The 26583-nt window shown below is 38.3% G+C and overlaps 2 protein-coding genes across 2 annotated transcripts; both read left to right on the top strand.

The window, feature by feature from the left end:
- The first annotated feature begins 220 nt into the window (after positions 1-220).
- On the top strand, positions 221-9627 carry LOC136278363 (ovochymase-2-like). The gene is made up of 7 exons (XM_066161946.1): positions 221-277; positions 389-464; positions 1618-1656; positions 3151-3295; positions 7205-7461; positions 8736-9128; positions 9398-9627. Exons 2-7 carry the CDS (start codon positions 416-418, stop codon positions 9487-9489), a joined length of 975 nt encoding a protein of 324 aa, XP_066018043.1. The 5' UTR covers positions 221-277; positions 389-415; the 3' UTR covers positions 9490-9627.
- A 10132-nt stretch (positions 9628-19759) lies between these two features.
- On the top strand, positions 19760-24480 carry LOC131774722 (tolloid-like protein 2). The gene is made up of 6 exons (XM_066161949.1): positions 19760-19844; positions 20620-20658; positions 21210-21354; positions 21992-22251; positions 23092-23484; positions 23778-24480. Exons 1-6 carry the CDS (start codon positions 19796-19798, stop codon positions 23867-23869), a joined length of 978 nt encoding a protein of 325 aa, XP_066018046.1. The 5' UTR covers positions 19760-19795; the 3' UTR covers positions 23870-24480.
- Positions 24481-26583: the final 2103 nt, after the last annotated feature.

Here is a 26583-nt window from a genome sequence, read left to right as displayed (position 1 = left end):
TTTTCTTGAAAAAAAAGTAAAGCTCTGGTGCGACTCGGGGCTAACTGTAGAAATTCTCCCTCCCATTGGTCGAGAGCTATTGTCAATAAGTTTATAGACAATGAAAATGACGTTCCATGTAATACAACCCTCGCCATGTCGGAGAAAAAAATTTATCTCGTACAAACAATTGCAAAATTAGAAATATGCAAATATTCTAAACTTTGACTGAAAGGAAACCATTCGACTGCACCGCGTGGTTACGTTCATCGTGGACGTCATTTCTACGATCAATAAGGTTACAGACAAACATATTTAAACACATTTGGATAAGGTTACTGTTATTTTATCAAGCACGCAGGCATTTGTTGTACTCTGCTCAGTGAATCCTGATATTTTTTTGTTACAGACTGAAAGAAATTTACGGAGTGGAAGAATGGGAGTATTCAAATTCAACCAACTCATTACAGCTGCCTCTGTCATTGGTAAGTTGTTCATCCTTCATGTATCTAACCATCCTAATTTCTCAGAGAGCGACACGCCTGAATCATTTTTCTCGCTTTCAAGTTAAGTTCTTTTGATTTTGATTTTCCTTTATGTCTTTTAGCCTGTTAATCTTTGTGACAATGTGTTAAGGATCTGGCAGCTCGCTTATAGATTTCTGGGCGATGCGCAAACCCCGTTCAAAACCGCATACATCCTGCTCAAATTTGGCAAGGATTCAAGAGTATTTTCGTTAACCTGGCAATATTTGAAGTGAATTAAATCTTTTTGGCCTATTTAATTTTGAATTGCTGGGTCTGATAAGTGCACAAAATACACGAAGGTCCATTCACAAATGAAATCAATAAGAGAAAGAAATGCTTGTTTTAACAAAAATCCAGAAACAGCGCAGCCGAGATGTCAGTGAGTTTAAGAAAACCACGTCGGCAACGGCAACGGGAACGTCAATAAACAACGAGTTTTATTAGCAGAACAGTGGTTGTGCACGTGTGTTATAAATCTTCGTAAAGTTCTGTGCGTCCTCTGCAAAACAACAACGTGAAATGATCAAACTTCGTGTTGTCTGGAAAATGTGAACGGCGATGGCTAATTTTTTGAATTTCTATTTCAAATTTAACGCTGTGTTCCAAATTCAGTTTCGGGATAGTTTTTACCGCGATAAACAAACTAAATGACTTTAGAGTATCGCGAGATTCGTAGGTAAAATATGAGTTCATCTTTTAACCGACGTTGTCGACGGCGTCGCAGTACTCGTTTCTTAAACTCAGAGCGATTGTTTTACAGACGCCAAGCTTCTCATGCGCTGCACCTAATGAAAATGGTTATATAATAACTTGCCTTCATTTAGGGAAGCAAATTATAGTTTTTAATTCATTTGTATTTCATTTTTTGTGTTTTATTTTATCTCCGGTTATTTTTTCCTCTTAGTTTATTTCTTCTCTTCGGCGACTAAAACCCTGTCTCGTCCTAATCTCTTCCGGACAAGCGAAAATAATGTCCCATTGTTCTCTGTTGCTTCTCGCCTGGGTTCTTGCTGCATTATATATAAAAAAAAGTACAAGTAAAAACCAGTATATATGGCCCCTCCTGCATATTTTTTTCTGTCTAATGTCTTATGAATGTTTTCTTTTTCAGTTTTATTACTATTCCTTGAAAGAGGACAATGCGATTCAAGTAAGTTTGAAACCCGAAATGTTTCGGTATAAAATGCAAATTCATTGTAAATGTATTCAGTTTATATATACTTGTTATTGAGTTCAATATCAGCAGTTCTTCAACCCAACAAACGTTTTTAGTGATTGTAATTAATAGCAGAAAGATATCGACTACAACCTTAATACCTTCTCTCAGATCGACGATCTTCAAAAGTTTTTCGCGCTAATCGCGAGTCCAAAGTTAAAGCAAACATGACACTCGAGTCTAAAGTTCAAGCATGTACAACACGACGTCAACTATACTAAATAAGGCCTTTAGGAAGTGATAAATTTCAAGGCTTAAGCTATTTCATTTAAAAAGGGGAATCGCCTGCAGACCTACTTTCACATTTAGATTTGAAAAATCATGTCTAGAATTCTATGCATGCTGGGCATACAATGCACACATTCACGTTTTCATCTGTGCACCTACACCTTCAAAAAGTAATTGAGGCTGCTTTTACTTTGCTTGACAGACTTAAGAAAATTTAGCACTGGAAATCCCACTCAGCCAGAGTCGTTTAGACTGATGGAAATATGTCAAAATTTGGATGTCTATAAAGCACAGTGAAGTATTTTTAAGAAAATAGAGAACATCCTTGTTCAGAAAATGGGCGACACTGGGTAATTACCCTGATTTCATCGAGTAGTTAGTTAAAAATCTACCATCCAAAGTTTTCAAAACAATAAATCAAACAATCAATAATTGTGTAATTTAGTATTATCAACTGACTTAATAACGTAAATTGGCCGCCGTAAAGAGTTTATAAGCTACAGTTTCGAGCTTCAGCCCTTCGTCAGAGCGATTAAATTACCCTATTATACTCTCCCTCCGAAGCAGCACCACAGTTTCTTTAGAAACTTACCCCCTTTATTCATAACTCAATAATTGTATTCGGGATAGGCAGTGAATCACGAAATGAACAATACGAGACAAGTACTTTCCTACTTTGCTCTTTACTAGATTGCATATCATCTGATACACGAGCCGTGGGCTTGTGTGGGATTTCTCTTGTTTTCGTTCTTCTGCATTTCCTTTTTCGGTTTCCTATTCCCTACCCTATATACAATGCCCTGACTTGTGCTCGAAGTGCGACTTACCGTGAAGTCTGAATGTAATTTCTCGTATGGAGGTATGGACAGACGGGACGGACTACTTGGTCATGACTTTAAAAACCAAATTTTATTGGCTTGGTAAGCAATCAGATTTTACTTCGATATAAGGCTCCGCTGAGGGAATTCAGTGCGCTCCAGCTCTATTTGGCATCAGCTACGAGTCAGTAAGGGCTCGAGGTAGTCAGATTTAAATGAATCAGTGACAAAAACAATGTGCTTCTCGGGGAAGTTAACAACTTGTCACTCCACTAAAGAGTTCGAGTGACTCCGTCGTTTCAGGATAATCTCTCATGGGCTCTCTCAATTTTGGGTGAGATACGAAGTCAACATTTAAAATAACTCTTTGTCTACATAATAGTTTGTCCCAATGGCATAACGAACATCACAGCTTCCAGTGGTGAGCTTGAATATCCTGAGTCAGGTACTTATGGTAAGAATGAGACCAAATGTTGGAGCATTACGGTTCCCGACACTTATGATGACATTCGATATCATTTTTCCAGGTAAGTTTTCCATGTATAACACTCGTCAGTTACATGCAAACTCTGAGGCTCACACTTCAGTTCCATTTCATTTGATGCTGCCGTCATCATCATCATCTAAATGGACATCTAAAAGCAGAGACAAGCAAAATCACAAAGTCATTACATAACAACTCAGAAAATTTCCTTTAAACCCTCTGAAATATGGTATTAGTTCCCAAGAGGATTTAAACATGATTGCCTGGCGGGATTAAGCGGGTTTTTTAGACGGCGCATCTCCAACCTTGTAGCTTGCATGCTCTTAAAAAGAGCGAAAGCAATGTCAACCATCTTGAAAGAATATTTGAAAAATAGAATATGTAAAAGAAAGAATATTTGAAAAATAGAATATGTAAAAGAAAGAATATTTGAAAAATAGAATATGTAAAAGAAAGAATATTTGAAAAATAGAATATGTAAAAGAAAGAATATTTGAAAAATAGAATATGTAAAAGAAAGAATATTTGAAAGATACCGGAGCCACGCCATTTTTTTCGAAAGCTGCACGACCAGCGTGGGTTTTCTTTTCTTTCCGATTACGGTACCAAATCAGAAAAAGAGGACGAAAGTAAAAAAAAAAAATTTGGTTGATAATACTGTAAATGATTGAGGCGTAACGCTTCAAGTAACCGGCGCAATTACCATATTGCCTTTCGTGTTTTATTTTGATGTTATGATAATGACTGATAATTATGTTGATGATAATTAAAACAATTTTTAATCATCAAAACAATTGTAATTATCTTTATTACACTCATTTGGAAATCATTGGAGATCCTTGCAAACTACTTGCCTCTCATTGGTCCGATTAAATCGCGAATTTCACCTTTTTTGTATAGGTAATCACATGATTTCGAGTGCAATTGCACAAAATTGCACTCACCCTACGGGCTCGTGCAATTTCGTTAGTCTTTGAAAACATTTGCAAGTGCTTATTTATTCCAAATTGCACGAGAACAATCATGTGATTACGTATTATAAAATACATGAAAAAATACGAGATGGCTTATCATAATTATGCAGAAGCAAGGCGCGCGCATCAAGTGCAAAAATAATTTATTCAAACCCTGCAAGTGACATTGTGCGTTTGGTCAAAATAACTGCGTACGATCAAAACAATAATATACAATGATATTTAAAATCTTTAAGGCGCAATAAAGTTTAAAGTCCGGCTTAACAGCTTAAGGAATTGTTAAGTCTGGTTTGTTACTTCTTTTGCACTGAATTAACCCTCTTCTGCATCGAATTACTTGAAAACTGCATTTATCTTAACTAATCAGAACAGAGTAATTTTTTCATGTATCTTATTATGCTCTTAATCACATCCTTTTCTCAGTCAACGAGAAAGCTTTACTAAACCACAACAACCAATCAGGTTTCAATGCTTCTTTAAAGTAACCAATCAAATTTCAGGAAAATGAAAGACAACTTTTGCAACTTTTCACAAACCAGCTCGGTACTCATATCAAACTCATGGGGTACAAATAGTCTTAACATGAATGTAGTGACCACGCCCACTTCAACACCCCACTCAAATCGAGTGTAATTTTCGAATGTTTTACCATAGTGCAGATTCTCTACGGAAAAAGCACTCAATGTACCTCTGAAATATTAAACTATAATATTGTGGCTTTCTATTTCGCTAATTTTCTAACTTGAAGGTAAAGTTTTTCCCTCGTCATTTTTACATTTTCTCCGAGCGGTTGCGTGAAATTAACAAGGCGTTTTTGATCAAAATACGACCGAGCGCAGGGTCTCGGGCGATATCTCTTTTACGCAGGGGCAAATTAAAAATGTACCGCCAGAAGCAGAAAGAGTAACAAATTTCCTTTGTTTTGATATGTAAAGTGTCGAACAAAAAGCAGATTTACCCTCGTCAAATGGCGTTTCAAAACAGCTGTATCTTCCTCCTTTCGATTTTTTCCTGTTTTGTAACGTGAAAGCAGTAGGAGAGGGATCGGGAAACTCAGAAAGCGCTTCGGGAATTAATCTGCCATCGTTTACTTACAAGATAAACAAGTAAGATTTGTGAAGTTCGTTGAAGTATGAAGTCTAAATAAATGCCTTTTTTAAGCCTGTTTGCTGGATTTTTCGTAAACTTCCCTGATTAATTTTTCGTTTCAGCTTGCTAATCTATACTATTTCAAAGCAATGTAAAGACGGAGACGAAGAACCAGTCCTTTCAACAATCGTAAACAAAGTTTTTGAGCAATCAGGTATACGAGGTGTAATAATCAATAGCCGCATATCAGAAGTCTTCGGAAAGAAAGTATTCTGTCTTCAGAAAGCTGTCAAGAAAGCTAGTAATCGTGGCGGAAGGCAATTAAATGCACTTCTTAGCAAGTTGGAAACGGGCCCTCGGTGTCGATTTAATATCGTATCGATCTCAATGTCATATAGTTTGTATCTTTCTTCCGTGGATTCGCCTTTCTAACGAGAGATGTATATTGAGTATTCATTGCAAAATCGCTGTTTTTTTTATTTCCCTCTTTGGCCTGTCCGCCATTTTGAAAATTCGTAACGGAGAGCATGCGCATTACGTGGGGTCAGTGGTTGCGTACACCTGGAATCGAGAAAAACAAATGTTCGTCGCACTGGGGAAAGAGTTTGATATGGATCAATAAGATATTTGTGCAGAATAACTGAAAAATCCTGTATTTGAGCGACTGAATTTTGCGCTTTCACTGAAAATGAATGTAATAAAGCGGTAATTGAACTCTGTGTCGTACTATTTTGGTCTGAAATCATACTCGTGACTTCAAATGAAACTCGCGCTGCGCACCCGTTCGATGTTGAAATCATGCATATGATTTCAGACCTAATAATATACATGGAAAAATTACTCAGTTCTGATTGGTTAAGATAAATGCAGTTTTCAGGTAATTCAGTGCAGAAGAGAGTTAATTCAGTGCAAAGAAAGAAACAAATCAGGCATTCTGATTGGTCAATAATCAAAGAAACTCACAGATAGCCAATCAAATGCGAGCCTTTGATGTCGCAACAAAATTTGAAAATTTGAAAATTTGCGAGCGAAACAATGGCCGGCGTTTTCAGTAGGTTTTCTTTCGCCACCGCAGCTGAAAAACAGCTTAAACAACGAAAACACTATAAAAAGCATTGCTTTTTGGTTGTCAGTTTGGAAAAAGTGGTGTTTAGAGAAGGGAATTGCCAAGGAAATCGAAAATTACGAGCCGACCTAGCTTAACACTGCTCGAGCGATCCAACGCCGAAATTAAAAACAGTCATAGTTAAACCTCGGAAACGACGATTCCATTTCATCGAAAGTGCTTCGGACACAGACTGAACTATTCCTTGAACTGTTTAGTCGGACTTTGAACTTTCTTGCACCTTAAAGACGTGAAGATATCATTGCCTATTATTGTTTTGATCCTACGCGGTTGTTTTGACCTAACGCACGGTTTGAATTAATTATTTTTTGCACTAGATGCGCGCTTTGCTTATGTTTAATTATGATAAGCCATCTCGTATTTTTCCATGTATATTATTAACAAGTAATCACATGATTTTTCTCGTGCAATTTGGAATAAACAAGCACTTGTTAATTTTTTCAAAGACCACAAATTGCACTCGCCCTACGGGCTCGTGAAATTTTGTTAGTCTTTAAAAAAATTTACTCATGCTTATTTATTCCAAATTGCACTCGAAATCATGTGATTACCTATAAAAATTGCACTTTATTCATTTCAATTATATTAGTAATCAATCAATCCTGTAACGAGACTTTTAAGGCCCAACATGGTTGGACAAAGAATAAAAACATTGTAAATATATTCAAAGTAATTTATCTTCTCCAGTAGATCAATCTTAACTTTGTCCTTAAGGTTGGTAAAAAGTGGAAACAAGTTATATCGGTTTCTGATATTTTTCCAGGATTGACGTAGAAATGTGCTCTGATTGTACGTGCGACTATCTTCAAAGAGGACCTACCTACAGGCATTTTCACTGGTATTCTAAATTATGTGGACGATATAATTACAACTATTTACAGGGATATCTCTTCAACGTCGACTGGAGAACTGACTTTACCGAGAATTTTGGTGGATCGACGGGCTATCTTCGCTTCGTGTCGGATGATACTGTACACTACACAGGATTTAAGTTGACCTTCATGGCCATGTCCAGGACAGGTAGGTAATAACTATATAAAGATGGTCTTAATGGGGTGATGGCTTTTACGGCCAAAGGTTAAAATTTTAATAGCCATGGAGTCTTAGCCCAATGGCTGAGGTATAACAGGGCACAAGCCTGACTACCAATTCTGCAAAACAGAGTGCCACCAAGATGAGTAAGACAAGCCCTTTCCAGTCTCAGAGAAAACTCCAGTTGACCGAGGGGTCCAAAACCCTACCCTCCTTACCCCGGCTGACCTTTAGACACAGAGCCATTTGCAATACACCCTTCAAGGGGCCTGTAACTGGGCTGCATGTAGGTGCGAACTTGACGTTAACTACCCTCCATTTTCATTGACTAGGCTGGCTCGAAGGTGGGCACTGTCTTAGCCCACTGACTGAACAGTTGCCAGGCATAAGCGTGACGGCTGTCAGACAAAATAACGTAGTCAAAATAAACTAAGAAGCCCTTTTCGACCCAAGGGCAAACTATAATTTGAGGTCGAGGAGTTTAAAACTTACCCTCCCTAGCCCTACGCTTTGGAAACACGACTGTCAGTGACCCACCCTACGTCCCGTCACTGGTTTATGCGTTAAGCTCCCCTCCATTTTCAATGGCTGGAGCCGGCAGACATTTGCAGCCCCGCCTAAGCCTGTTGCTTTGGACCCACCACCACCCTCCAACCACAGGGTGTGTCACCCACTAGTTTAGCTTTGACAGGGTATGAACCTGACGATCAATGTTGCTACACACCGGTATAGTTTTTCGAATAAAATCGGACATATTCTCTTGATAACCTTTATTGATTTTGTTAATTTTTCATGTGGTAACAGACTACTTTCATTTTTCAGAGGGTGACATATCCTCAATCTTTAACTCCTTCAGTCACATCAAACCTTTCTTTGTTTACTCGATGAGTTGAAGAACCCAAAAGCCACCCGCAAGTTGTCATCTACCATTTTCGCACGACATTTACGCTCTAAATCTAAATTCGCCCCTCTACCATATGTATTTTAATGGTACTATTAAATCTTCATCAACTGTATTACTAGCAAGTTTTGATGGCTAAGTTAGTCGGGCAAGTAAATGAACATGTAATGAAGCGAGTCTTCATTGCAATTGAGGGTGTGTTGAATGGGGTGAATTTTCTTGAAATTCCGACTTAAGTATATTGCGGTAAAGCAAACTTAAAAATGTAGAGTTCTTTTCTGGCTTTGTTTTTATCAAATATGTAACCTTCATTGATTTCGTTTTATTCTTTATGTAGTAACAGACTTATTTTATTTTGCAGCGGGTAAAAAAAACTATCTGAATGCAAGCGAAGATGAAACTATTGAGTTTGGTACACCAAAGGTCGACGTAGAGAACTACCCCTCAGATAACGCAGAACAGTGGTTTTTAATCGTCCCTGAGGGACATACGGTACAGATAGACTTCGACACATTTGAACTGGAGGAGAGCGAGGACTGCAGAAACGATTATGTTGAGTTCCGTGAAGCATCCATCATGGCTGGTGATCCTAAAACAATAAATGGCTATTTTGGTCCAATCCTGACCAATCGCCTGTGTGGAAATACAAAGCCGAACTCCATAATGAGTCAAGGGAACATGGTTTGGGTTCAGTTCGTGAGTGACAGAAACTCTACCACAGTATATAAAGGACTCAAAGCTTCTTTTAAAGCAGGTGTGTCATAAAGATGAGTTTTGTTAAGTTTGTTTAGTAACGCGGCACGTAAGTTCTTTCACATCTTTTCCTTTGCAAAGTAGAGCTCATTCAACTCTTAGTAAACTACCTATGTGTTTTATGACTTGACATGATCGCCGCAGGACAATGTTTGAGTTTTTCTGTTTGTTTGTGTGTTTTGAATTTTGCCTTTGTTTTATTTTTTAGAGACAGCAACGTTTTTCCTCTATCTTGTCTACATCTATCTTTAAATCTTTCTCATTTTTCAGGACAGGGAAGCGGATTGCCTGTAAGCCGTCCAATGATGCTTCTTTTTTTCTCAGCTTTGATCGTGCATGTGTCAAAGAACAACTTGTTCTAGTCCTGTCAAGTGTATCCAGGAAATGTCTTTAGATCGCTGAAGTTTTGAATCATATGCATTTAGCTAAATTCTGATTGTGGAATGAAAAGTTTCAAAGATTTGAGTGTGAAGTTTTGTCCCGGGAATCTTTCTTTTAGGTCATTTACATACATACATACATACACCTTTATTCAAATTCTATATACAAATAAATTTATATATAAAAATTTGAAAAGGGGAGTTTGGAGGTTAGCCCTATATAACAACTCCCCTGAATAAAAAATAAAAAGTAACAAATGTAGAACTATGTACAGAAAAAAAAAAAAAAAAAGAAGAAGAAGAAAGGAACTATCTAATGTTTACAATTTTAAAAATATTTTTAATCTTAATTTAAAAAGTTCCAGAGTCCTTGCCTCTACAACATGCTTTGGTAAAGTGTTCCAATCGCTAACTACCCTAATAAAAAAAGAATTTTTAAAACAATTTATCCTCGAAGATTTGAAGTAAAGTTTATAAGAATGATTGGCCCTTGTGCAACGCACTTTTGTAAATTCGAAAAATTCTTGAAAGTCTAAATGGGAGAGGCCAAAAACAATCTTGTAACATTCCACAAGTGAAAAGTAGGTTCTCCGTGTGGATAAAAGAGGCTAATTTAAAATGTTACATCGTTCCTCGTACGGCATTTCACCTCGTTTCTGTCTGAGAGCTAATCTCGATGCACGGCGTTGCACGTTCTCGATTGCATGTATATCGTTCACAAGGTAGGGATTCCACACTGGTACAGCATACTCTAATAGAGGTCTCACCAAAGATTTGTAAAGCAGTGAAAAAGTACTTGTATTGGCTGTTCCAACAGTCCGCCTAACGAATCCCAGGACTTGGTTGGCTTTGTTTACTATGATACTGATGTGTTGAGACCAGGAGAGATCTTTTGAGATTACAACTCCAAGATCTTTAAAGCTATTAACATCCTTTAAGGTCGAGCCGAGAGTGTAATGTGCATAAATAGGCAAAAACAGGACTAAAAAAACGGCTAAACAAAACAAAACGGGCATAAAAACCAGCCATCTTGACCCAACAAGCTTGGTAAATCAAGGATTTATCATATAACAAACATGCATCGATTTAGAAAGAATCAAAAGTGACATATTACTTTGTGTTCTAACTTTGATATTTTCGGGTTTTTATAGCACAATAAAAGGTTCATGAAACTTGCTCATCTTCTCTTTGTTCTGACAGTCATCTGCCGCTTTTGAAGACTCCTTTGCCAACCTTGTCCTAAAATCACAAACATGGTAAATTCTCAAAGCAATTTTTTCTTGGGCGGGCAATTCCGATTGGGCAAGATGGATCGATCTTACTCGCTCAGTTATTTAGAACAAAGCAGGTAATTTAGTGTTAACAACTGGGTTGAAAACGTAAATTAGCCACCGTAAAGAGTAAAAAAGCTGACGTTTCGAGCGTTAGCCCTTCGTCAGAGCGATTGGAGGAATTGTGGTTTGTGTGTGGGTTTATATGCAGAAAGTGGAGCTACGCCATTGGTGGGAATATGGTGACAGAAACAGGAATAAATTAGTTGAATGAAAAGCGCTCATTAATTCCGTGGGGATTAAGGGTACCGATTTGGAAGATAAATTTTTGTTCTGGTGTTTTACGGCTTTCCGAACTGCCTAGATGTAAGGAAAGGCCGCAAACTGCCATATGCAAACCTAGGCAGTTCGGAAACCCAGTTGTTAACGCTAAATTACCTGCTATACTCTCCCACCGACGCAGCACCACAGTTTCTTTAGAAACTTACCCCTTTATTAGTTAGAACAAAGGATTCGCTTCCTCTTTCCCACGAGCACTGCTAGCAAGCGCACGTGCACCGGAACAGGTGCGTGAGTAATAACTGAACAAACAGCTAACAAGGAAACGAAAAAAAGGCTCTCAGTTCAAAAAGAAAATAGGCAAAAACACAAAATATTGTGATATTGAGATAGTGACAGAAAAGGTTTTTGGGTAAATTTCCTGGAAAGCTTCTGTAAAACAACAAAATGTCGTTTCTGATGATACTTTTACAAAGTCCGATCGCGATAATGCTGGGAGAAAAATGGCAACTGTCTGAAAAAGTTAAACCACTAAAGAAAACTTTCTTTGTATATTTCTGTTAATTTAACGAGGAGAGTCCATCACCAACCCTTGACTATATCTGATAGACTCAGTTTTTTACTGTCTTACGTCCAAACATTGAAAGGAGATCATTAGAAAACTTACTCCCGATCAATTGGTAAACATCGCAGCTATAGAGCAGACGGAGGTACATGAACTAAAGCAAGATGAGATGAGAAGAGAGCAATCCGGAAAGAAGCCCGAGGTCATAGCCCATTTAGCCGATTTGACCCAACAAAACTAAGATTAGCAACGAAGTTGAGGCTTAACAGTTCAAATTAACGGGAAGAGTACAATGAAACGAGATATTTGTCTTTTTCCTTTCTTTCCTTTTTGTTTTGTTTATGTTGTTGTTGTTTTTCCCATTGGAAGAGGCTAGAAAGAAACGTACAATTTTCCTCACGAACAATTCGCACCTTTTTTATTCAGTTCACACGGAAACTTTACTATCAGCCTTAACCAGATTAACTCGACTCAGTCACAAATATTCTCAATCTTTAATTCCTCCGACCACGTTAAACCTTTTTTTGTTCACTCGATGACTTGAAAAACCCAAAAGCCACCCGGAAGTGGTCATTTGCCATGTTCGCACAACAATTACGCCAGTGAGCCACAACATTTTCATGAGGCATTCCATCTACCAAAATGAAAAAAAAAAGTCACTCAATGCACAGACTCGCCCGACATGGACGAATTACTCGACTAGCCCTCTCACTCTCGGCCAAGTATTTTCTAATCAGCAAATTAAAAAAGTTTTTCACTTTTCAGTCCTAACTTTGTTTCCGGTTTTAGTCGAGTGCATTTTTCTCCTCCTTTCATATTTCATGACACAAGAGGATAAAGTCCTGTCTAGTTCATGATGAGAAATTAACTCCTGTATTTTCCAAAAAGAACTCAAACGAGAATGTAAACAAAGTTGAGTTGAAATAGGATCTTCCGGTGAAGCTGTTTGTCGCGCAAAGGCCGTTTGAGAGTTCACGTCTAATAGCGATCGAGACGCTTTATTTAACTAATAGAGAAGCCTTGACTGTGCTCTGTTCTGTTTTAAAGCACGAAGGAAATGGCTGGAGCACGAAAAAAGTGTAGGAAGAAACGCGAGACGTAGTTCCCACTTCTCTCGTGCTCTAGCCACTTCCTAAGTGCTTTATAACAGAACAGAGCACAGTCAAGGCCTCTCTATTTGTTTTATAATAAAGAATCCGTTAAATTCCCCAAGCATCACTTTTAATTTTCAAAATAAACTTTATTTCCAAAGCGAACAAGGGTGTCGTCAGCATGCTTTATACTCTCATAAAGCACACTACAATAAGCCAATCAGAATCCCTGTTAGAATGGTTCAAATAATCTGATTGGCTGTACAAGACTAAAGCTGTCAAAAATGTCAAACTATCAAAGTTCACATTCTGCGACAGTTTTCAAGCTAAAATAGTTCGGCAGGTCGAATCTAACACTTTTGATTGAGGTTTTTAAGTCTCTAATACAGAATCTTATAGTTAAATGTTCAGTGAACTTCAGCCGAATTATGGCTCATAAAACACATGACAAGGTAGAAAACAAACTTTTCAAGTGTTTTATGAATGAACGACAGCCGAATTCGCCGGAACATGAAGATCACTCGGGATGACAGCGCCGCAAAACTCGGCTGCAGTGACTAATGTGGCTTTCCACTCAACGCATTGGAAAGGATATCAGAGCAAGCTCTTATTTTTTCACGCGGCCGATCTAGTTTCTGAGGGTTGCTTCACTGCGATGATCGGAGATCGCCATGATGAGTGAGCCGCAATGGACCTCAGCATGATCATAGTCGCCCTGACACCGTCATGATTAGTATGAATTTTAACAGTTATGCCAGTTTGGTTATATTTGTCATCATTCCCGGTTTGTTCTGTTTTTTTTTTGAACACAAAACTTTGTATACTTTACGGGTGTTAGCTGTGTTTGATTTTTATTACCGTACGTAAGCTTGCAATCTAACTGAGCGTGAAAACCTCTAAAAATCGGACTGTTTATTTTGTTTTCCCTTTGAGGACTTTCGCTTCTGCTCACGATTTAATAACGTAAATTACGGCGCCTGGTATGTTTACAAAACCTTTGTTTGGTTCTTCTGTTGCTACTTGCCGGCTCGCTTGTTCCGAAATTTCACTTTCAATTATCGAAAAAAAGCTAAAAAGAAGTCCCGCAAAAGGTCGAACATTACAATTTGGCAGATGGCGTGACAGCTTAAGCTCAGCTCTATGCTCTATACTCTCATAGAGCACGCTCTCCCAACCAATGAGAGCGCGCGTTACATCCGAACTTTATTATAAACTTTACTAACGTTTTCACGAAAATACAATTTTGTTTTCCACTTAAAAATTTCGGCCAGCCCACGAGTAACCTTAACGTCGCAATAATTTTTAGAGTTCTAACGAAGCCCAGTCGAAAATACCATTTTCCCACAAATTTCTGCTGTTTTGTCAAACCACCAGTATCAGAATTAATCCGGCTTTTTTTTTTTTTTCAGCTCAGCCATTCATTTTATTACGAATGATCTTCTCAATCAAAATTCAATGGAGTAAACGTGAAATGACTCGTTAACAGAAGAATTATATAAACTCAAAAACGTCTTATGTCAAAGTTTGGCAATTTTCATTATGGTCTTAGAAACAAATATAAGAGGTTTCCGATTGAATGAAAAATTAATTCTCATTACCAAAACCATTCAGAGCTTTTCATTCTCTCGTGCCAAATAAAAAGCTCTGAATGGTTTTGGTACTGGAAGAATTAATCATTGCCAAGGGATAATCAAGTCGGGTAAAGATGGAACGTAGGTTAGTGCATTCTTGATTCTCAGCGCAATCCTATTCTCAACACGCGGACTGATTCCATTTGCGCAAAACTATTTGTTTAAAAGAACATTCCATTACCTATTGTCTTTTTAGTATTCAAAAATTTTTTTATCTTTCACTCTTTGACTTGAAAACGACGTTAGCGAAACGTCGAAACGTCGTCAATATATTTTTGATATGCTTTTACGAAATTTTTATCGCAATTTTTTATCGTTAAATGTTAATAAGATTAAAGACAAAGGAAAATTGTGGTCAATATGTTAAAAATTTTTGGATGAGGTTACTGTTATTTTACCAAACACGCTGGCCTTTATCGTACTCTACTCTGTGAATCCCGATATTTTGCTGCTATATACTAAAAGAAATTTACGGTGTGGAAGAATGGGAGTATTTAAATCCAAACAAATCGTTACAGCTGCTTCTGTCATTGGTAAGCTGTTCTCCCTCATGTATCAAAACATCCTAATTTCCCAGAGAGCGACGCAGCTGAATCATTTTTCCACTTTCAAGTTAAGTTCTATTGATTTTCATTTCCTTTATGTCTTTTAGCCTGCAAATCTTTAATATAATGTGACAATGATCGAACAGCTCGCTTATAGATTTGACAGGGCGTTCGCAAACCCCGTTCGAAACCGTATACATCGTGCTCAACTTTCTCAAGGAGTCAAGAGGACTTTCATTAATCTGGTAGTATTTGAAGTGAATTAATTCCTTTTACCCAGTTTCATTTTGATCAGCTGGATCTAATAAGTCCTAATAAACCGTACAAAATATACAGAAGTCCATTCAGTTATGAAATCAATCAGAGAAAGAAATGCTTGTTTTAGAAACATCTAGAAGCAACGCAGCCGAGAAATTATGGCCTCAGGGCCGAGCTTCCCATGCGCTGCACCTAATGAAAATGGTTATGTAGTAACTTGCTTTCATTTGGGGAGGCAACTTTTAGTTTCGAACTCATTTGTATTTCGTTTTGTGTTTTATTTCAACTCCAGTAATTTTTTCCTTTAAGTTTATTTTTACTCTTTTGCGATTAAAACCCTGTCTCGTCACAGTCTCTTCTAGACAAGAGAAAATAATGTCCCATTGTTTTATCTTGCTTCTCGGTTCTTGCTGCGCTATAAAAAAAAGTGCAGACAAAAACCAGTCTATATGGCCTCCTCCTGCATTTTTTTTTTCAGTGTTATTTCTGATGAATTTTTCCTTGTTTTCAGTTTTATTACTATTCTTTGGAAAAGGACAGTGCGATTCAAGTAAGTTTGAAACCCTTACTGTTTCGGTATAAAATGCAAATTCACTGTAAATGCATTCAGTTTATAATATACTTGTTATTGGTTCCAAAATTAACAGTTCTTCAACCCAACGAACGTTTTTAGTGATTGTAATTAATAGCAGAAAGATATCGACTACAACCCAACCCTCCGATAGACAATCTTCATAAGTTTTTGGCAGTAATCGCGAGTCCAAAGCTAAGCCAAACGTGAGTCTAAAGTTTAAGCATATACAACGCGACGTCACACTATATTAAACAAGGCCTTTCAGGGAATAAGGTGAACGCACGCACACGGCACGTTATAACATGCTCGCACGCTAATGGCATGACACGCTTACTGTGCAGATATGCGCATAAAAACAATTGATTTCGGAATGAGTGTTGTAGCCATTGTTCATATCTGGCTAACACGGTAGAGCTTTGTTTCTAGAACACGCTAGATCTTATTTTTTTTTTTTAACGCTGACTTCCTTTGTTCCTTAGCACGCTAGCTTATCTTGTACAACCCAGCTTACTTTGTTACTTGTGTTTGTCAGCCTCTTAATAAATTATTGTGAGAATGGTGTTCAAAAAGTTTATTACTTATAGAATGTAAGTGAAAATGAAAAAGATCTTCTGTCCTGTCCGAAAGTTGTAATAAAAAAAGGAAACATTCATGGCAAATCACGGCTGTTTCCCTCAGGATCTTCACAAGGAATTCAGTGAGCAAGACGTGTTTCACAAGGTCCAGAGGAGCTCAGTTTGAACGCCTGAATTACTTTTTTAAAACTTAATTCTAACCTTGTAAAATAGAAAATCCTTATTGTTTCACGAAGTTAATAAGCCCAGTACTGAATCTTTGTGAATCTTTAAACAACGGATTTCCGGCTCCATGTTCCCTGCGTCACTCTAGGCAACCGGTATTTGTAAAAGAAATAACCGCTAGTTAGCCGGCGCAAAACGAAGCTTTCCGAGCGAAGCCGCGTGTTATTTACTGTACGCCGATCTTGGCATCTTACGAGCTAAGAGGTGTGTGATAAAATTGGCACGGTCACCGCGTTCTGTTGTGCAAATTTGCGAGCAAGATCTTAACACGTTCCTTTGTTTCTACCATGCGAAGCAAGAAAATGGCTGCGAAGTTAATAAGGCAAGCAACTTCCATGCAATTAACGTGTTAAAAGCTCGTTCTTGTGTTTTAGCGTGCTAGTGTACCCGGCGTGAGCGTGCGTTCACCTCATTCCCTGAAATCCCGTGGAGGGTCACAATTGATAAATTTCAAGGGTCAAGCTATTCCATTTTAACAGGGGAATCGCCTGCACATGTACTTTCTCATTTACATTTAGATTTGAAAAATCATGTCAAAAGTTTAATGTGTCCTGGTCATACAATGCACACGTTCACGTTTTCATCTGTGCACCTAAATCTTGTTATACTTTACCTCCGGTGCAGCGCCACAGTTTCTTTAGAAACTTACCCCCTTTATTCATTAATCAATAATTGTATTTGGGACGCGAAGTAAATCACGAAATTAACGGTATGAGACAAGTACTTTCCCCCTTTGCTCTTTACTAGATTGCATATCATCTGATACACGAGCAATTGGCTTGTGTGGGATTTCTCTTGTTCCGTGCTTCTGTATTTCCTTTTTCGGTTTCTTATTCCCTAACCAGGATATAATTTCCTGACTTGTGCTTGAAATGCGACTTACCGTCCAGTCTGAAAGTAATTTCTCGTATGGAGGTATGGACAGACGGAACGGACTATTTGATCATGACTTCAAAACCCAAATTTTATTCGCTTGAAAAGCAAACAGATTTTACTTCGATATAAGGCTCTGCTGAAGGAATTCAGTGCGCTCCAGCTCTATTTCGCATCAGCTATGAGTCAGTAAGGGCTCGAGTTATTCAGATTCAAATGAATTAGTGATAAAAACAATCTACTTTTCGGGGAAGTTAGCAACTTGCCACTCCACTGAAGAGTTCGAGTGACTCCCTCGTATCAGGATAATCTCCCATGGGCTCTCTCAATTTTGGATGAGAAATAAAGTCAACATTTAAACTTACTCTTCGTCTTCATAATAATTTGTCCCAGTGGCATAACGAACATCACAGCTTCCAGTGGTGAGCTTGAATATCCTGAGCCAGGTACTTATGGTAAGAATGAGACCAAATGCTGGAGAATTTCGGTTCCCGAAACTTATTATGGCATTCGATATCGTTTTTCCAGGTAAGTTTTCCATGTTTTACGTTCGTCAGTAACATGCAAACTCTGAGGCTCACATTTCATTTTCGATTTCATCCAATGCTGCTGTCAATCATCATCTAAATGGACATCTAAAAGCAAAGGCGAACAAAATCACAAAGTCAATCCGTAACAACTTTAAAAAGAACCTTAAAACCCTGTGAAATATGGCACTAGCTCCCCAGAGGATTTAAACATGATTGCCGGCGGAATTAAGCGAATGTTTGAGATAGTGCACCTCCAACCTCGTACCTTGCATGCTCTTAAAAAGAGCTAGGGCAGTGTTAACTATCTTGACGAAAGAATATTTGAAAAATACTCGAGCCACGTCATTTTTTTTAAAGCTGCATGGCCAGCGTGGGTTTCTTTCCTTTCTGATTACTATACCAAATCAGAAAAAGAGGACGAGAGGAAAAAAAATAAAAACTCCCGCTGCGCACCCGTTCGATCACGCGTATGACTTGAGATCAAACTGCACTTTATTCATCTCAATTATATCAGTATTCAATCAATCCTGTTACGAGACTTTTAAAGCCCATTAGCAGTCAGACAAGGGATACAAACATTGTTAATATCAAAGTAATTTATCTTCTCCAGTAGATCAATCTTCACGGACCTCAGATTAATTACTTAAATTGTCTGATTCCCTTTTACTTAATTCTGTGACATATTGTAGGCGGTTAATAAGGATCAGACTACCTTTGTTCAGGTTTTCTTTTTCCTCCTCTTTAATGACATACTTTCTCTCGTTTTAGTTTACTTTTGATTGCTGATTCGTTGTTTCAACTTCCGTTGATGTGGTAGTGGAGCTAGAGCTCGAGTCTGCAGCCGTTATCGCGATTGTGGGACATTTTTCCCAAACGATATTTTGATTGGATAAACAACAACTAAAAGGAAAACAACAATTCATCGGTGAACTCCATTCAGAGTTTTACCATTTTGTAGTTACCGTTTCTTACTAAGATATCGAGGAAGCATTTTGAAATTATTCCTTATATTACTTACTGTGGGGAATTGACATTTATACATGGAACTAACCAGTTATAAGCCCCGTGTTATTCAGTACAACTTAATTAATAAAGACGACAATTGTAGACATGTTTGCTTACTTTGCAGTCTGCCTTTTCCATTTCCTATGTCTTGTAGCTCCAGGGCTAACTGATGATCGATTTCGATGGCTATGCGGTCCGTTCGTCCACTGTTTTTTGTTTCTCTGTTGCACGTACATAAGGAAAGCCCTTTTCTTATTTACGTAGAAACCCTTGAAATAGATAACTCGCTTAAATGGGTTCCCTTCAACGTAGTAAGCGGTCAGATAACAAGCAACGTACTGTGGAAGTAAGGTGAGGTATTTTCTTTTTGAGAATTTGACTTATATTTTTATTCCTGAAAGTGGTCGTAAATATTCCCATACAAACTCTTTTATTTTCGCCATGACTGTTATTTAGTAAGATGATCATCTCTCAGCTGGAGCTTGGGCTGCCTGCTGTCAGATAGGAAAAACCGAAAACCGCATCGGATATCAAATCCCAAAAACCTGTCACTATTTTTCGCGAAAACCGAAAACCGAATGCTGAAAAACGAGAAATCCGCAAACCGCAATGAACACCAAAACCGAAAACCGAGGTTGATTGGCACAAAAACCGGAAAACCGATCTAAAAAATTGCCAAAACAGCAACCGAAAATCCCAATGCCCCCCTCGGCTATAGACAAAGGAAAACTGCGGTCAATATGTGAAACAAATTTGGATAAGGTCACTGTTACTTTACCAACCACGCTGGCCTTTGTACCATACTCTACTCAGTGAATCCTGATATTTTACTGTTATAGACTAAAAGAAATTTACCGTGTGGAAGAATGGGAGTGTTTAAATCCAACCAACTCATTACAGCTGCTTCTGTTATTGGTAAGTTGTTCATCCCTCATGTATCAAAACATCCTAATTTCCCAGAGAGCGACACACCAGTATCATTTTTCCCGCTTTCAAGTTAATTTCTTTTGATTTTCATTTCCTTTATGTCTTTTAGCCTGTAAATCTTTGTGACATTGTGATAAGGATCTAACAGCTCGCTTATGGACTTGACAGGGCCTTCGTAAACCCCATTCAAAACCGCGTAAATCCTGCGCAACCTTGGCAAGGAGTCCGAGTACTTTCGTTAACCTGGCCGTATTTGAAGTGAATTAAATCATTTTGGCTTATTTCAGCTGGGTCTTTTTTAAGTCCTAATAAACCGTAAAAATCTAGTGAAGCGGAGGTCCATTCACTAATGAAATCAATAAGAGAAAGAAATGCCTAGAAACATCCAGAAACAGCGCAGCAGAGAAATTATGGCCTCAGAGCGATTGTTTTGCAGACGCCGAGCTTCTCATGCGCTGCACCTGATGAAAATGGTTATGTAGTAACTTGCCTTCATTTGAGGAAGCAAATTTTAGTTTCGAATTCATTTGTATTTTGTCTTGTGTTTTATTTTATCTCCGGTTATTTTTCTCTTTTGCGATTAAAACCCTATCTTGTCCCAATCTCTTCTAGACAAGAGAAAATAATGTCCCATTGTTCTCCATTGCTTTTGGCCTAGGTTCTTGCTGTGTTATATGAAAAAATACAGATAAAGAGCAATCTATATGGCCATCTCTTGCATCTTTTTTCAGTCCAATGTCTAATGAACTTTTTCTTGTTTCAGTTTTATTACTATTCTTTGAAAGAGGACAATGCGATTCAAGTAAGTTTGAAACCCGAACTGTTTCGGTATCAAAATGCAAATTCTTTGTAGGTGTATTCAGTTTATAATATTCTTGTTGTTGATTGCAATATCAACGTACAGTTCTTCAACCCCACGAAAGTTTTTTAATGATTGTTATTAATAGCAGAAAGACATCGACTACAACCTTAATACCTACTCTCAGATCGCCAATCTGCGTTATCAACTCAGTTGGTAATACTAAATTACCCTGTTATACTCTCTCACCAAAGCAGCACCACAGTCTCTTTAGAAACTTACCCTTATTCGCTTGAAAAGCTACCAGGTAATGATTTCCTTAGGTATGAGGCTCTGCTGAGGGAATTAAGCGCGCTCCAGCTCTATTTCGCACCAGCTACGAGTCCGTAAGGGTTCGAGTTATTCAGATTTAAATGTATCGGGGAAGTTAACAACTTGCCACTCCACTAGAGACTTCGAGTGACTCTCTCGCATCAGGACAATCTCCCTGGGTTCTCTCAATTTGGGTGACAAGTGAAATCAATATTTAAACTAACTCTTTGTCTTCACAATAGATTGTCCCAATGGCATACCGAACATCACAGCTTCCAGTGGTGAGCTTGTATATCCTGAGTCAGGTAGTTATGGTAAGAACGAGACCAAATGTTGGAGCATTACGGTTCCCGACACTTATGCTGGCATTCGTTATCACTTTTCCAGGTCAGTTTTCCATGTATAATACTCGTCAGTAATATGCAAACTTTGAAGCTCACACTTCATTTCGATTTCATTTCATTACATCACGAATTGCACCCTTTTTACTCTTATACGCATCTTTTTCCCAGCCAATGAGATAGCTTTACTAAAACAAAACAACCAATCAGATTTCAAGGCTTCTTTCAAGTAACCAATCAAATTTCAGGAAAATGAAAGACAACTTTTGCAAATTTTTATGAACCAGCTCAGTAGTGGATTAATGAAGTATTTGCGCAGATCAACTAAAAAAATCATGTGGTTTAGCGACTGAATTTTGCGTTTTCAAAACAGTTTTAATGAGGTGATGATTGAACACTGTGTCGTACAATTTTGGTCTGAAATCATACTTGTGCTGTGCGCCCGTTCGATTTTCGAATCACTCGTATGATTTCAGACCAAATTGTTCTTTATTCATTTCAATTATATTAATAATCAATCAATCCTGTAATGGGACTTTTAAGGCTCAACATAGTCAGACAAGGGATAAAAATGTAAATATATTCATAGTAATTTAACTTCTCCAGTAGATTAAACTTCACTTTGTCCTTAGCGTTGGTAAGAACTGAAAACCAGTTATATCGGCTTGTGATATTTTTCCCAGGATTGATATAGAAAGGTGCTCTGATTGTAAGTGCGATTATTTTCAAAGAGGAACTTCCTACAGCTATTTGCACCAGCAGACTAAATTATGTGGACGATATAGTTACAACTATTTACAAGGATATATCCTCAACGTCGACTGGACAGCTGGATTTTTTACCGGCTTTTTTTCTAAATCGACGGGCTATCTTCGCTTCGTGTCAAATGATACTGTACATTACACAGGATTTAAGTTGACCTTCATAGCCTTTTCCATGCCAGGTGGGTAATAATTATTCAAACAGGGTCTCAATGGGGTGATGGCTTTCACAGCCAACGGTTAAAATTCTAACAGCCCTGGAGTGTTAGCCCAATGGCTGAGGTGTAACAGGGCACAAGCCTGAATACCAATCCTGCAAAACAGAGTGCCACCAAGATGAATAAGACAAGTCCTTTCCAGTCTCAGAAAAAAACTCCAGTTGACCGAGAGATCCAAAGACCCTACCCTCCTTACCCCGGCTGACCTTTAGACACAGAGCTATTTGCAACCCACACTTGAATGGGCCTGTAACTGAGCTGCATGGAGGTGCTAACTCGACGTTAATTCCCCTGCATTTTCATGGGCTAGGCTGTCTCGAGGGCGGGCGATGTCTTAGCCCACTGACTGAGCAGTTGCCAGGCATAAGCCTGAAGGCCGTCAGGCAAAGCAGTACATTGTAAAAATAAGCTAAGAAGCCCTTTTCAACCCACAGGCAAACTACAATTTGAGGCTGAGGAGTCCAAAACCTACCCTCCCTACCCCTGGGCTTTGGACACACAACTGCCGCTGACCCATCCCGCGTCCCGCTGCTTGTCTAGACGTTAAGTCCCCCCTCCATTTTCAAAGGCTGGAGCCGGCAGGTAATTGCGACCCCTCCTGAGTCTGCTGCTTTAGACTCTCCACCACCCTCCAACTACAGGGTGTGTCACCCACAAGCTTAGCTGTGACAGGGTATGAACCTGACAATAAATGTTCTTACACACGGGCCTTTTTTTTTCAAATCAAAGCAGACGTATTCTCTTGATAACCTTTATTGATTTCGTTAATTTTTCATGTGGTAACAGAATACTTTCACTTTTCAGGGGGTAACATAAACTATCTGAATGCAACCGAAGGTGAAACTATTGATTTTGGCTCACCAAAAGTCGACGTTGAGAACTACCCCTCAAATTACGCAGAACAGTGGATTTTAATCGTCCCTGAGGGAATGCAGGTGCAGATAGACTTCGACATATTTGAACTGGAAGACAGTGAGGATTGCAAAAACGATTATGTTGAGTTCCGTGAAGCATCCATCATGGTTGGTGATCCTAAAACAATCTCTGGCGCTTACGGTCCAATCCTGACAGGACGCCTGTGTGGAAATGCAAAGCCAAAATCGATACTGAGTCAAGGGAACATGGTTTGGGTTCAGTTCATAAGTGATAGAAACTCTACCACAGTGTACAAGGGACTCAAAGCTTCTTTTAAAGCAGGTGTGTCATAAAAATGAGTTTTGTCGAGCTTGTCCTTCGTAACGCGACACTTAAGTTCTTTTACATCTTTTCCTTCGGAAAGTAGAGCTCATTCAGCTCATAGTGAATAATCTCAGTTTTTTATGACTTGACGTACTAAGTCGCCGCAGGACAATGTTTGAGTTTTTCTGTTTTTAATTTTGTTTTGTTTTGTTTTTTAGAGACAGCAAGCTTTATTCCTTTATCTAGTCAAATAACCATAAAAAGGAATGATTTGTATATTGTCTTTACATCTATCTTTCTCATCTTTTCAGAACAGGGAAGCGGATTGCCTGTAAGCCGTCCAATGATGCTTCTTCATTTCTCAGCTTTGATCATGCATGTGTCAAAGAACAACTTGTTCTAGTCCTGTTAAGTGTATCCGGGAGATGTCTCCAGGTCGCTGAAGTTTTGAATCATATGCATTTAGCTTAACTCTGATTGTGGACTGAAAAGTCTTAATATCAAGGATTAGAGTGTGAAGTTTTGTGCCGGGAATCTTTCTTTTAGGTCATTTTTAGCTCTCAGAGGATCGAGTTTATCTGTGTGTTGTGGTTTTTATTTTCGTGTTAAAAGTTGTTCAGTTTACTTTTAGAGCTAAATCGATTTCATTTGTATGCATAAATTTAGTACAAGAAAAACAAAATTTAACCGGTGTGAAAGCCCTTAGACTTAATAAAGCTTGAACGACATTATGTGCATCTTTGAAATAACTTAGTATCTACGCGTTATTGGCCAAGCGTGAGGATGAGATGGCAGGATATTATTATTTGTTTCTTTTTTCTCATTGATTGGGACGAAGTCAAGGTGCATAAAAACGCAAAAACAAACGGGGCTAACATCCAGCCATCTTGACCCAACAAGCCTAATAAATCAAGGACTTATCAAATGACAAGCATGTATCGCTTTCGTAAGAATCAAGGGAAACATATCACTTTGTGTTCTAATTTTGATATTTTCAGGTTTCTGTAGCACAATAAAAGGTTCATGAAAGTGGCTCATCTTCTCTTTGTTCTGACAGTCATCTGCGGCTTTTTAAGACTCCATTGTTGACATTGTCCTAAAATTCCAAACATTGTAAGTCCTCGAAGCAATTTTTTCTCGCGCGGCAATCCCGATTGGACAAGATGGGTCGATATTGCTCGCCCGGTTTGTCAAGTAGAACAAAGGGTTCGCTTATCCACGAGCACTGCGCGTGGACACCCCCCCCCACTTCATCCCCTCACTTAAAAAGAAAAAAAAGAACATTTTAAGCATAGGATATTTTTCGTAGTTTTCTAATAATGCGCACCCTTCTTTTGTATGCAAGTAATTTTTTTAACGAGACTACCCAAGAATCAAAGTATTCGAACGACTTTTTGGAACTTCCCTTGAATTTCTCCTTGAATCACTGCTTCGAAAAGTACAAAACTGTAATGAACAGTTATTTATCGCTAAGAGGGTGGGGGGGGGGGGGCGGCGGTACGGGGGGAGGGTTACGAGTGGAGGGTTTCCTTCTTGTATGTCTGAATCTGTGCATTCGAAACTATTTGTATCCAGTTCCCTCAGGATATCCAACTGCATATGAAGAATTACTGTATGCGGAAGAATTCTTCGAATAAGCGCTACACCAGAACAGGGCGTGGGTAATAACTGAACAAATGCAAACGCTTTATTCTGTTTATGGTATGTTTCATTATTTTAGATTCTGGTGGAAACCTCTGTTAGCCACGCCTAAAAACTTCTGGTAAAGACAAATTTGATGCAGACTGAAACGTGAAGATATTTATTCCAATCTGTTTGAAGTTTTTGCATTTTATGTCACGGCATCAGTACTTGACTGTAAAAAGATCGTATAAAAGTAAACTGACGTATACCTTACACATTTACGCTTCACTTGCGTAAGTCATATGTTAAATCATGCTAAGGACAACATTATTTGTTACATTTAAAACATCCTGTTTGACAGTCGAATCATCGAAAACAACAACTCCAAGGAAAACAACAACTCTAAGCTCCATTGATCCCAGCGCTGGGGACCTGACTGCGGGAAGCAGTTTCTTCGTTTGTTTTCTGTTAGCTGTGGTTGTCATCATGATCTAAAACGAGAAAGAAGACGTCGAAAAGCAAGCAGACAATCGCCCTTTGCGGATCCGAGAACTAGTAGTGATAACTCTAAAAAGTAGAAAGTAACTATTGAAATAGAATTTGGAGCGGTATCAATAGAAGTGCCTTGAACTCTAAAGAGACTTTTTGAGTTTTGAAAAATGTGACCCTTTTTTGAGCCTACAGCTCAGCTACAGGGAACGGGAACTTTCTTTTAGAAAGAGATAGCAAAATGTGTCTAGTTTTAAAAAATACGACAATTCTGTTCATGCACGGTGAAAAGAGGGTCCTTATTTTGTTTCGATTTACAATCCCAGTAGTCCAAAGGTCATTCATAGACAACTCTTATGTTCCATATTGCATGTTCAGGTCTCCCTATTTTAAAATACGGCCTTTAAAATAGTCTTTGTATTTCAGGGCTGTCGTATGGAATCTAGCATAAACGTCTCTGAATCTTGTCTACGTAGCTTGGCTAATGTGTTGATTTCCTGAGAAGGTAAAAAAAAACAAATAAGGTTTTTTACGAGTGTCTTGCAGAAGTCAGGAATGAAATTCAAAATTGTTTTTTCAATTAGAATTAAAATTTTCAGTTCGTAAGCTTAAGGTGTATGAGGTTCCTCTCAGAAATTTTTCTATTTTTTTTCAGTAAAAAAAGGAACTTGTTTTAAACTTGTAACTCCATTAAAAATAGAGAAACAAATGCATAGACAAATAATAACAGAAAGAAGTCATTGCATGTGAGCATTATTTTTACTTCGTACATTGAACTTACTATAAGGGTCTTTTATTTTGGGTTTATTATCCAGATTGCAAACGTACACTAAAGCCCGGTCGTTAGAGATATAACAAGGTTCGTCTTGGTAACTGGAATGAATTCTTGATACAGCGCGTAGACCTTCCTGGAAGTCATCAAAGGGGGTCGGGTTCCGTGCGCCTTTCGTGTAGTAACTCAAACCAATGCCCCTCCTTATATATCAGCGGGCTCAAGATCCTAAG

The sequence above is a fragment of the Pocillopora verrucosa genome, chromosome 14, assembly GCF_036669915.1.
Source record: "Pocillopora verrucosa isolate sample1 chromosome 14, ASM3666991v2, whole genome shotgun sequence".
Classification (NCBI taxonomy): Eukaryota; Metazoa; Cnidaria; class Anthozoa; order Scleractinia; family Pocilloporidae; genus Pocillopora; species Pocillopora verrucosa.
Note: the sequence above shows the minus strand (reverse complement) of the source record. Positions and strands in the feature narration are given on the sequence as shown.